At 41.5% G+C, this 13179-nt stretch overlaps 1 protein-coding gene across 1 annotated transcript in view; it reads left to right on the top strand.

The window, feature by feature from the left end:
• Window positions 1-1077: 1077 nt before the first annotated feature.
• The window catches only part of LOC139685923 (uncharacterized), a 124343-nt gene continuing 112241 nt past the window's right edge, over window positions 1078-13179 (top strand). The window contains exon 1 of the mRNA XM_071583054.1: window positions 1078-1194. Coding sequence (XP_071439155.1) covers window positions 1078-1194 — 117 coding nt within the window. The remainder of the gene's footprint in view (window positions 1195-13179) is intronic.

Raw genomic sequence — 13179 nt, 5'->3', positions numbered from 1 at the left:
TTAAACATCCCCTTGTCCTCGAGTTGAAAAAGCAGCGCATCGTGAACTCTGAGAGTGGAAGGTGAATGATCCTTCGACGAGTTCTAACATCCCGCGATCGCTATCCCCCGCTCCATCATTACGCTTTCCTCGAGTATTCTTCGCGGCAATCGATATTCATTTGTCGAGACCGGTGGTGGCGGCGAAAAGGGCCGTATGACTCTCTACGCTCTGCAAATATTCTACTTGCGCCAACAGTCGGAGTGCGGGGGGAAGGGGGACGCGGCGGAGGGGGTTCGGGCGAGAGGGGCCGAGGGGAGGGTCCCCCTTGAATGGGACGGGAGGGGATGCGCCCGGGGGGACGTGTTAAGAGAGGGGAAGGGGCGAACAGGCGGATGGGCCGCTGGAATAGCTCCAAGACGCCGGCAGGGGGGTTGGGGGGGTGCGTCGCGTGGGAGACGCCGGGCTGAGCGTCGGTGGGGAGGGAATCGCGCAGGCGCCGGGCCGCAGTTTCACCGGGGGGACCGCGAGCGAGGGGGGGAGCACGCCGGGAATTCTCGGGAAATGGCTCGAGCGGGGACGTGGCTGGGGCGAGGGGGGAGGGAGGGAGCGAGGGGGGGAAGGTGGGTGTAGGGGTCCAGAGAGGCGCATACGGTGCCCCTAGTGATCGGAGGGCAGGTGTGTGTGTAGCGCGCGACCGCACGCCGTGGTGCACGAGTTGAGGCAGGCGCGCGACCTCACGGCTCCCGGGGAAGCGGAGGAAGAGAGGCAGGGAGAGGAGTGAGAGCGAGTCCCGCGCCGCAGCCGCCGTCTCCTCGCCCCCTAAACGTGGCGACCGTCGGGTATGAGGCGAGCGCCCGGGGCGAGGCGGGCGCCCGGGGCGAGACGGCGGCGTCGAAGGGCCCCCCCGCCGGCGGGGCAACCAAGCTGCTCTCGCTCCTGCGGGAGACTTCTTCGGGGGCGGGGCCGGGGCGCCTCGGGATCGTGGACGTGGAGGGCGGGGGCGCGGCTGACTCCCTGGGCCCCTGCCCCCAGTCCCCCGGCTGTTCGGCCGGGAGGCAGCGGGGCTCGGCGTGGGGCGACGTCGTGGGCTGCTGCATGGCCCCGCGACGCCGGCGCCCACCCCGCCCCGAGGACGCCGTCCACAAGTTCCCCGGAGAGAGCCACGTGAAGTGCTGCCGGAAGATGCTGAGACCCGGTGGGTCGCCGAGCAAGGTGAGTGTCCGGTCGCGGGGGAGGGAAAGCGGGGGGTCCCGCTTTCCCCATGGGGCCGGTAGAGCGCCGGCCCAAGCTTCTGGTCCGCCCACGCCGGCGGCCCAAATGTCCACCTTCACAGCCTCACCCCCTCCCCCCAGGCTTTACTTGGGACACCCTAATTCGTGAAGGGCGCCGGAAATCTATGATTTAACCTCACTCAATGATTTGGGTGCGAGACTGGCTCCAATTGACGTGTCCTGCGTGGTTGAGCATGTGAGAACAAGAATTCGCACCTAAAAATAAATGAATGACCTCGGGCAGTCGCTTTTGTTACATATTGCGGTTACAATATAGGTTGTATATTTGTACTACGGTACAGTTGATAGTAGTGTGGTTCGTTTGAGGTGAGCAAATATACAGCTGGGGTTGTCTAAAATAAAATAAGTTAATTATATTGATTCCCATTTTGACTAATAATAATTTCATAGCACTAATTCTGATAAATATTTTGTGTTGTTACTAATTTGAGAACATGTCAGTGCATTACTTCTACCAATAGAGGCGAAGTGATGTAGAGGAAGTGATTTCAAATCCACTCAAATTTAAATAATTCCCATTCTATACGAATATATCACTGGTAAATTATAGGACAATCCTGGTAAAATTTTACGAGATTTTCGTAAGCTATTATTGTTGTCATTATTATTATTATTGCTTTATTACTATTAAGTTTTACTCGAATGCCGTTTATCACAATTTGAACACTCGATATATTATTTGAGCATTTCGATCGGAGCGCTATATTCTAAAATTTCAAATTTATCATTAAATGGACCCAGGCTACAACTAAATGAGTATTTGAATGATAATATAGTTGACAATGATATCGTAGATCCTCGAGAAAGAATTTTTGAATAATATAATTTGAAACAATATCGACGTGCCATAGATTCCTTCAAAATTAAAGAGAAATAAGATGCAGAATACCGAATTGTTGCAAAATATAATCCGTTATCCCATTTCTATGGTTCCACATCTGCTCTAATATTTTTCGAGGTAGTGTCGTTTACTTAACTGGCAAATATAGAGCGCAGAATAGAAGATTATTATCTTACAATGCAATTACCATCTGGTCACTGATGTCCACAAGGGAGGTGTGGATTCGAGGAAAAGTAAGAGTTGCCAACAAACACGATTTTGATATTCCTAGTATCTCTCTACCTTATATATTTCGTATAACTTTGCTAGTAGCAGAGGGAAAACATTTTATCATTTATTTGGGAGTAATAACATTTACTTTCCTTGCTCGTGCTATAATTGTTGAAAATGATTTTTGGTTCAGCAATATAGTTTTCGGGTATCATCATAATTTTGTTTCCAAGGTCGTCAAAAAATATTAGGCATGGTTCGCGTTTGGATAATATTATTGAGATATGTATATTTAATATTCTATTTCACTTTCATGGCTATGAAGGGAATGGTGCCATAACATAAAGTGAAATGCTCTGTTTACTAATGCGAGAGTGTCTTTACATGAAAAACCTTAGGCGACACTTTAGATTTAAATGATTTTTAATACTATCAGTCACATTTTTATCCGTTGCGAATCAATCCCCATTGATTTGCCTCTTTGTTATAATCATCAAATATCTCACTACATGTAATATCTCACATCAGCTGCGATTATTTAATATTTTTATCAAATGTGGATTATATTATTTTCAATAAAGTTTTATTTGATATTAATTTTAAATAATTATGAGACATAAAGCAACAGGAATTATTATAGCACCTACACAAATGTTCACTTATGCCAAACTTTCTTCAATTAATATCGTAAAAACTACTTTTTAGAAATAATTAATTGTCCATGACATATATTGCTACAAATAATGCACAAATACATGTGCTATTATTTTTAGAAACCTTCCTAAATAGCAAGCATAATAAAAATTCAACGAAGCTATTATATAGTTGTTTCTTTTTCCATTGTCTCTAATCATTATATATATATATATATAATCATATTTTTATGTGCTTGCATGAAAAAACCATAAACACAGTAATCAACCCGAAGGTCGGTTTGGTAGGTGATGTCAGAATTCATCCAGTGCTAAGCCCTATACGGCGCGTGAAATTCACACATCAGGGTAGGGGGGCCAGTTCCTTTCCCTGTGCCGGTTATGGTTTCCCAGGAAGATCTGGTACCCGAAAAATCACTTTAGCTTGGGTGGAGCTGCAGGTGCCCAGAGTGCCTAGCCCGGGAATCGAACCCGGGACCCTCCGGTCTATAATGGCCGAGCTATTTAAACAGTTAAAATCTTTATACTTCAAAAAATAGCATTGGATTTAATTTTCTGTCACAAATGACTCATTATAACCTCCCATCTTCCTGCGCAGTCTTCCTGTTGCATTTGAGTTTTTTTATTGTTTTCATTTCAAATAACTGCTTTATTGAAATAATATGTAAACGTATCCATCGCAAAATCAATCTTTTTTGTCATCGCGAAATTTTATTTAATTTTTCGATAATTTTTCTTTTACTTTTGCATGCACAATCTATTACGTCTGCATTCTTCCTCATTCTAAATACTTCTATTCAACTCTCCCAATTTAGCCACACCGAATGCTTTAAGTCATAATCTGTGTAATCCCCAAATCCCCTATTTCTCGTAAAAGATTTGGCTTTTTGTGTCATTTAAAATTTCTCTGAGGATTTAAAATAGTAGTATTTGTGTTTCCGTGATATTAAAACTTTATTATTTTATGTTTAAACGCAACGATTAACTTTAATTTTTCAGTTTTATATTTAAAAGCAGTGTCCAACCCTATGGGGGATTTTGATAGGTGAAGTTAAAAATCATCCCGAAGTAAGTCCAAAGGCGTGCAGCTTTAACATAATCGGGGTTTGAGGGGGAGTTCCTTTACCACTATCACCTTTCCATTTCCCCCGAGGTTCACACAAGGACAATATCAACAAGGCTGGCATTTAAAAAGACTTTATCCGGCAACACCTCACCCATAATACGCGATCTTTCATGCATTAGCTCCACTAAATATCTCAAGGGTGGAGAATACGTAATATTGGTTGCCGTTTAATGCAGAGTTTGGAATGAACACAAAAATTTGTCAAACTAAAACATTTATTTTTGTAAGTTTCCTAATATTCATCTTTTATTATATTTATTCGAGTCAAAAAATTAACGAACCAAAATGTAAAAAAGTGGACACAGTCACAAAGAAAATCATCCACGGCTGGTGGCACATGTGGTGAACTATAGCATAGCGGCGAATTCTCATGTGCATTTAATTCAAGCCTCTGGAATGCTGCCTTATTATTCTTCTATGGCATTAAATTAGCCCTTCAGTCATGAAAAGGTTCCCTAACCCTGCACGAGACTATAACAACATCCATATTTCCGGTGTGCCTCTGAATATCAGCGATGGTGTTGTTCTCTAGCCATCGGCGATTAAGCGGCAAAAGATCGTAATTTTTTAAATTTTTTCCCTATGCATATATAATCATTGCATTTTCAGATTATTGGGTGCATTTTCTGAGAAATTCAAGAACTAGATCTCATTACGGTGTTTCACCAAATTCATTAATCGAGAAATGGGATCGAAATGATTGTGATTTGATATAGCTAGAGTACAAATTGTGATAATGAACGTCAAGGAGGGTAACTTAAATTGAAGGAGCTCATCCACGAGAAAATAGTTTACTATCGAAGTTCGGTCTGCTTGCTCATTGCTGATAAATTTGCTGCTTTCCGATTCTAACATATCCTCTCATACTTGCTTCAAATTTTATGATACTGTTATGTAAGTGAGTCCTAGTGCATTTGATTGTATTTCATTTCCTCAAATGAAGTGTTGATTGATGAAGTCTAGGGGTTGTGTGATCTTAACGCACTTTTGTTAAAAATTTATTCTGTGAACTTCATACGACTTGGTAATATTAGACGTTCCTTGGTACAAACTGTTGAGAAACTCAGCTTTTAACCTAAAACTATGGAAACATTTTGAGTGTTACCCTTTGTTGAGGCAATAGGTTTTCAGTTTTTGGTATTGGATTCGTGAAGGTTTACCTTTGCCTGAACTGGGAATAGTCATCAAAATATATTTCAAGGAGATTGCGGATCCACTGCCGAGAGAATATATTGCTATATAATACTCACTCACGGACCCTCAAGGGAGACAGACGTGTTTTCAAGCAGCACATTAGCGACCGCTCGAGAGGATTAGTGACCGCTAGAAGGCACACTCTCTTGGGCGAAATGGGAAAGGGCATGGCGGTGGATGTAAAGTGTATTATTTGCCGTAGAAAATTGAGAAATGGAGTCCAGTGTAGTGGGTGTTGCTCTTGGTACCACTTTAATTGCTCTAAGAGTAAACTGGAGGATTGCGTGAGTGATAATTGGCAGTGCAGTAAGTGTGAAAGTCAGAAGAATCGAAGAGGTTTAGAAGAAAAAGAGGAGGTAATTGAAAAGCTGCAAGCGGATTTAAACATCGCTCGTAAGACAATTTTCAGTCTTTCCGCTGAAAATGAGGAACTGAAAGCATCATTAACAGAGATGAGGCGGCGGGTGAAACAGCAAATCGAAGATGATCTCCACTTTGTCCGAAGGTGTGATAAGAGGAAACCGGAAGATTTAAGGCCGACCAGAAGTGGAACAAGCTCATGTGACGCGGATGCCGATCGGGCTGGAGGAATACGGGAAAGCATCCTACGGAGAGAGCAGCCAAAGAAGCGAGGAGATGGAAGGAAGGATAGGATAAACGTGAGACCGAAGAGGGAAGTGCTTCCGATGAGGGAGGTCATAGTGTCAAGGGAGGGGAGGTCTCTTGGTGATCCAGGGCCACCCAAAGTGAAAATATTTGGTGATTCCATAATACGTTTCGTTGGAGATTGTGGCGATAGTATCAATGGAGGCGTTCAGTGTTTTCCGGGGATAAGAGTGGAACAATTGGACAATAAAATAGCTAATATGGCTAGTGATGGTGATGAAAGTGTTGTCATAATTCACGTAGGGACAAATGACGTAAAAAGTGCTAAGTCAGAAGACCATCTAATCGGTTTTATTTGGGATTTGGCGACCTCGGCCAAAAATAAGTTCAAAAGTGCTCAAATTGTTATTAGTGGAATTCTTCGTAGAAGGGACATACATTGGAAGAGAATTGACGCCATAAACGAAGGAATAGAGTGGGTTTGCGTGCAACAAAGTCTGACATTTGTGGACCCGAATTGTTGGGTCGGTGATAGACACTTGGGCCGCGATGGAGTGCATTTAAACAGGAAGGGATCCCTGGTTTTGTCAAATCTGTTTAAAAATGTCGCACTAAAGCTCAGTGAGCAGGGAAACCCAGGGCTCGAGCAGGGATCGGGCCGTTGCTTTTCTTGATTTTTGTTAACGATTTGAACCGCGAAGTGAAAAGTAAAATTAGGATGTTCGCGGATGACACGGTGATCTATCGGGAGATATCTGGGGATGAGGATCGTTTTATTCTAGAGCAGGATTTAGGTTGCATTACTAAATGGTGTTCTAACTGGGGATTGACTCTAAATTATAATAAATGTTCAGTGGTAAATTTCTTTAAAAGATCAACGGGATTTGCTTACAAATTAGCTGGAGGTGACCTAGCAGTAGTTGATACGGTAAAATACCTAGGTGTCACATTCACAAAAGACTTAACTTGGGGGACTCACATACGTAAAGTCTGCGGTCAAGCATATAAAAGATTGGGATTCATTAGACGCATTGTCGGCAAAAGTGACTCGAAGGTCAAGGAACGTTGTTACCACGCTCTTGTAAGGCCTCATTTAGAATACGCATGCAGCGTGTGGGATCCGAGTGAAAAAGGCCTCATTCGGGAAATTGAGAAGGTTCAACGCCGGGCAGCCCGTTTTGTAAAAAATTCCTACGATAAAACGCAAAGCGTCACCGAAATGCTCATGGATTTGGGGTGGGAATCATTGGCTGAGAGACGATTCAATGCAAGATTGAAATTATTAAATAAATTTAGATCCGCATGTTTCAGCACCGAGGTCTCGCAAATTATTCGTACTCCTACATACATTGGTCATGCATATAAAATTCGGGAAATAGATGCCAGAACTAGCCGACTCAAGGACTCCTTCCCACGGACAATACGGGATAGCAACTGCAGGGTTATAGATAGCAAAAATTCCACTTGCCACCCTCAGCGTCTAAAAAATAATTAGTTGTATTTAAATGCATGCTCTTCCACTAACCTTATGTGTTTTGTTATATTAACACATTCTTCCCGAATGACCTCATTCATGTTCTGTTCATCTGTTTTTAAGTTTCCCTTTCAATCCCTCGTCCCTCTCCGCGGGGGGAAATTCCTGCTACCTGCAACGTTGGGTCGCATTCCCTGCCTTTTAAAGACTCTTTGGGGGCAGAGTGTTTCGTGGTGCATTTTCATGTGGTGTTTCAATTTCTTGCTTGTTGTGTCCTGGCTTCCGTGTTGTAGGATGGCTTTCGTGCCGCATCATGGGGTGCAGTTTTTTAGTTGTTTTGCGGTATATGTGTTTGCATGAGTATTGGATGAAGGGATTTTTGCATGAGTGTGTGCGCTGCTGTGGGTGTAATTTTCCGTGTTGTTTTTTTGCATGTGGTATTTTTCTTTTTTACGTTTGGTGACCTAACACCCCCCGCCACACGCCCTTGCGGCGGCTTGCGGGGTATTATGTAGATGTAGATGTAGATGTAGATGTAGATGTAGAGATGTAGAAACCTGTAATGGGCACAAGAGGTGGACCTCGCAATACCGAAGGAAAGGAAGGTAAGGGCTTAATAGTTTTGCAGGTAAACTGCCGAAGTATTCTAAATAAAGTATGCCATTTCGAGACGTTAGTTGATGCATGTAATCCGGATATTGTGATAGGTACGGAGTCGTGGCTAAGTGATCATATTATGTCAAACGAGATTTTTCCCCAAAATTTGTCAGTTTACAGAAGGGATAGGGATGGTCGTGGAGGGGGGATATTTATATGTGTAGATAAAAACCTAATAAGTACATTGGAATGGGTAAGAGATGATTGTGAGATGATGTGTGTTCATGTTAAAGGTAGGAATGGAGGGAAAATTTTAAAAATAGTTGCTATGTACAGAAGCCCCAACGAAGGGATGTACGCAGTCGAGGTATTAGCAGACATATGCTCGGCTAACCCTGAGGATCACACCCTCATAGCGGGGGACTTGAACCTTCCAGGTATTCAATGGTCGGCAGACGAGGTCACGGTGGGGGGTGGGAAGGCCCAAGAAATCGTTAGTCGTCTTATAAACGAGGAGGGTTTTGTACAGATGGTGGAAAAACCCACGCGCGGGGGAAACATCCTCGACGTCATACTTGTGAGACCGAAAAAGTGGGTAGGGGAAGTCGATGTCCTTCCGGGAATAAGTGACCATTCAGCTGTGCGTATATATCTAAACTGGGAGAGGGCTCAGTATAAGGGGCTAGTAAACAAAAAGATAGTTTGGCAATATAAACGGGGTGACAGGGAAGGGTTACAGACCTTTTTAAGGGAAAAATATTCAAAATGGGTAAGTGGTGGGCAGAATGTAGAAGAAATCTGGAAAACATTTAAGGGGATAATGGAGGAGGGATTAAATAAATTTGTCCCGAAAAAAATTCTTAAAGAAAATACTGATCCAGAATTCTACAACCGCAAAATTAGATCCTTGAAGAAAAAACTGAGAGTGATTCACAAAAAACGGAACGAGAGCTCGGAATGGCTCATAATTTACAAAAAATTAGTTCGTGAATTGAATAGAGAAAAGAAAATAGCCAAAGATAGTTTTCTACAGAAAATAATCGGGATAGATAATGGAAATAAATTTTACAAGTACCTCCGGAGGAGGAAAGGCAACAGGGAAAACATAACAGCTTTAAAAAAAGAGGATGGGACACTAATCGTTGATGATAAGGAAAAGGCTAATACGTTTAATAATTGGTATGCAAGTGTATTTAAGGTTATGGTAAATAAAAAGGATCCTGTAGATTCATCTCTGAGTCAACAAGGAGGCGAAAAAATATTAAATACCAAAAGTATTAAAACGACGAGCGCAGAAATTTATAAAAAAATTATGAAAATGAGGGCAAATAAATCAAAAGGGCCAGATGGTATCTCAATTGACTTGCTTAAATTGGGCGGTAGTGTAGTTTCAAATTATATAAATCATTTATTCAATGTTACCTTAAACAATAATGCCCTGCCAAATGCTTGGAAGGAGGCATATGTTACGCCAATTTTCAAAGGAGGAGATAAGGCACTAGTTGATAATTATAGACCGGTAAGCTTGACATCAGTTGTATGCAAGCTATTAGAAAAGATAATGGCTGATTATCTCTGGGACCTGTGGGAGAGTGAGAATTGGTTGTATAGTCGCCAATACGGTTTTAGAAAAGGGCACTCTTGTGAAACTCAGCTATTAGGGTTCTGCCAAGAAATGTTCGACTCTATGGATGCGGGAATAGAGGTGGATGCTATAATAGTCGACCTGTCAAAAGCCTTTGACAAAGTTGACCACGATCGCTTAATGCTTAAGATGGGCCAATTGCCACTACACACAGATGGAAGAGTAATCTCTTGGGTCAGAAATTTCATGGAAGGTCGAACACAAAGGGTAAAATTAGGATAAGTGTATTCTGAAAAAGCAAGGGTAACATCGGGAGTCCCACAAGGAAGCGTACTTGGCCCGCTATTGTTTTTAATATATATAAATGATCTCCCAATAAATATTAATTCTCAGTTAAGACTTTTTGCAGACGACTGTATTATCTACAGGAAAGTCGAAAATGACAGAGACCGTGACAAACTTCAGAGGGACATTAATAAAATGGCTGATTGGGTGACAAAAAATGGGATGGATATTAATGTTAACAAATGCAAATCCATCACTTTTAGCAATAAGGTAAATGGAAACCATAGGGAATATAAATTCTCAGAAAATGTCATTCCTAGAAGTGATACTGTCAAATACTTAGGTGTATATTTAACTAAGGACTGAGGGTGGGGGCTAAATGTGGAGTACATCTATAAGAAAGCTTTCAAAACTCTTCATTGGGTAATGAGAAACCTAAAAGGGAGCGTTAGAGCAACCAAGGAGAAGGCTTATCAGACCCTAGTAAGACCAATTTTAGAGTACGCTTCTCTTGTATGGGACCCTCATGAAGAAGGTCATATTAAAAAACTGGAAAAGGTGCAAAGAAAGGCTGCCCGATATGTACTGGGGAAGCATAGGAGGATGGAGAGTGTGTCTGACATGCTAGAAACGCTGGGCTGGGAACCTCTAGAATCTAGAAGAAAAGTAAGCAGACTTTGTGGAATGTTCCGAATTTTGAAGGGGGAGAAAGCTTGGGCAGATCTTAGGAAAGAGGCGGGGAACCCAAATTTCATAGGCAGAAATGATCACAAATTTAAGATAAAATGCCGGGCACAGAGGACAAATAAAAAAAAATTTTCATTTCTAAATAGAACAATTGTTGAGTGGAACACCTTACCTGCAAAAATATTCGAGCCCTTTCCTAACAGAGTGTATACTTTTAAGAATAGATGTAAGGTATATATGTAAAAATTTGATTTATGTGTGGTGTATGGTATTATATGTTATAGCTTAATTTTTTTTTTATGTATCTTTTTTTTTCTTGCTGGTTAATGGTTGTAAATGGGATGGGGATTCACTTGTTTTGTTAAAGAGATCTGTGTTTGTCTGGTTTTATGTATTATATTTTGCAATTGTTTGGGACTTGTGTGCCACCTGACAGTGTCTATTAGCACATGTGTATTTATAATAATATTGCCAACCTACTTCTACGTGTTCTACCAGAAGGAAAGATTTTTAGAGTTTTAGTTCCGTTGCGTCGTGGGCGAGTCTGGCAAACGAGAGCATAAGTCCTAACTCTTCAATTTCATTTGATTATTGAAGGATGATTAGCGTTTTTCTTTGATGGGGAGACCTAACATTGGCTAGCCCGAAGTATGTGAACTTGAGTATCGCCTTTTGGGATTGTTATTACATAAATTTTGTCGGTAACCTCATGAGAGATCTGTAGTTTTTGCCCAAAGCTATCGGGCAATTTAAAGTTTCTTTTAATCTTTAATAAAACGTAAGATAATGGGTAATATGCATGGAATATCACTTGTAATTACAAAGTTTCCTAGTATTAGCCGTTTATGTTGCAACATGATTTTTCCCTAAGGACTCGCAAATTGACTTAAAACTTTGAGTAACGGGTTTCAGGTGTAGCAAGTAAATACGCATTCTCAATGAGGTTACGGTGAGCATGCGTAAACTTTGGTAAAGAAAAACAGTAATTTGATGGATGGATGGAAAAAATAGTGTATTTAGTCACTGAAAAAAAGCACTATGAAGGGGAAATTCGTTAGATCTGTTTTTTATATGCATAAGCTAGGACACACATGAGTAAATTCATGAATTTTATTCTATTAGCAATAAATTTCAAAGAAACTGCGGAAGATACCGCAACAGTGACTTTTAATGGAGTCATCCGCTAATATGCATTTCAATGAAACAGTTTCAGATTGTAAAAATTACTCGCTTTTACCGGGAATCGAACGCAAAACCCTCAGTGTCTGAGCGAATTTAGTTTTGGTCGAGTGATTTAGCCAGTTAAGCTATTAAGGCGTCCTCTTAAACCTTGATTGATGACACTCTTTCCTTAACAGTCGTATCCTCATTTCACCAGGAGGGAATCCAAAAGAGACAGGTAACCAGTTTCTTTAAGTACGAGGTCAAATAAAATTCTATTGTCTTTTAATCATGAAAAATATTGCATTGAAGTTATGATATAAGTATTTTTAAGTAATTACGTATGACATTATTGTAAAGACTTATATATTGCTATCACATATTGCTTTTTTCTCTTACGATGAAAATTGAATATGTGCATCTATGAATAGCATTCTGAAATTTTAGCCTCGCGCGCCCACTTTTGACCAAATCTTACCGAAAATCAAAAAGGTCAAAGTGTGCGTCGACTCTTTCCGAAGATATTGCAATGCCAAAATAATTATGCTATTATTTTGGGGAAAGAAAAAATGTTCTCGGAGTATTGTCACTTCAATATTCGAAGTGGGAATGACTGATTCTCCTAAAATCGAGGAAAAAGAATGGAACGTAAACTTATAACATCGCCGCGTTGATTCTAATAATAAAGAATGCTACCCTTTTATGACTTTTGGCGAGGCCTTTAAACTTTCATCAAGTGAGAAAGTGACGGGAGCCCAAGGGAGGAGGAAGGCCGACCGCGGAGCGGCTGTGGTAAGACCGATGGGCGTGGTGGAGTGGTGACATTTAGAGTGGCTCTCCGTCGCTGGGGACCCACTTTCTGCCTCTCCTCCACTTCCAATTCGTTACAACGGTCGATCAGTCAACCACGCTGAGTCCTCTATCGAAACATGATCCGCCGGCAGTAAAATGCTCACACCCCACCCGCAAAACAAAATGTACACGGGGATGGGAATCAAAATCTGATTATCCTCGCTCGATTCCAACCAAATACAATGTTGTCGATGTAAACTTCCCGACGTCTATTTGCTCAGTGTTTTCTGGAGTAGGAGCAATTCTTCTGCATTGCCCAAATTGAGTCACCAAGAGTTGGTGAAGTCTATGTGATAGAATGCGAAGGACTAATTGATTTGCCATTTATGAAGCGTGTACGGATACAACATCATTAAATATTTGTTCAATAAATGAACACCTTTAATGATGGATTTAGTTGCTTGCTTTGTTTCCATAATAGATTACGTAATCTTGCATAATTATATTCGAACTCTCGGACTTTCCATGAAACAAACACAACATGGAAACCAATGCTCGTCCATAAGTTGCAAGAAATCCGTGAAATGTCCCAGTGTAGGTCTTAGAAGACTTCCACTGAGTTTTTAAAACATCATATCTACATCTACATCAATACCCCGCGTGCCACCAAAAAGGTGGTGTGTGGCAGGGGGTG

This window comes from Hetaerina americana, unplaced genomic scaffold (genome assembly GCF_022747635.1).
Source record: "Hetaerina americana unplaced genomic scaffold, ioHetAmer1.1.p SCAF_120, whole genome shotgun sequence".
In the NCBI taxonomy this organism is placed as follows: Eukaryota; Metazoa; Arthropoda; class Insecta; order Odonata; family Calopterygidae; genus Hetaerina; species Hetaerina americana.
This window is presented reverse-complemented; position numbering and strand designations above follow the sequence as displayed.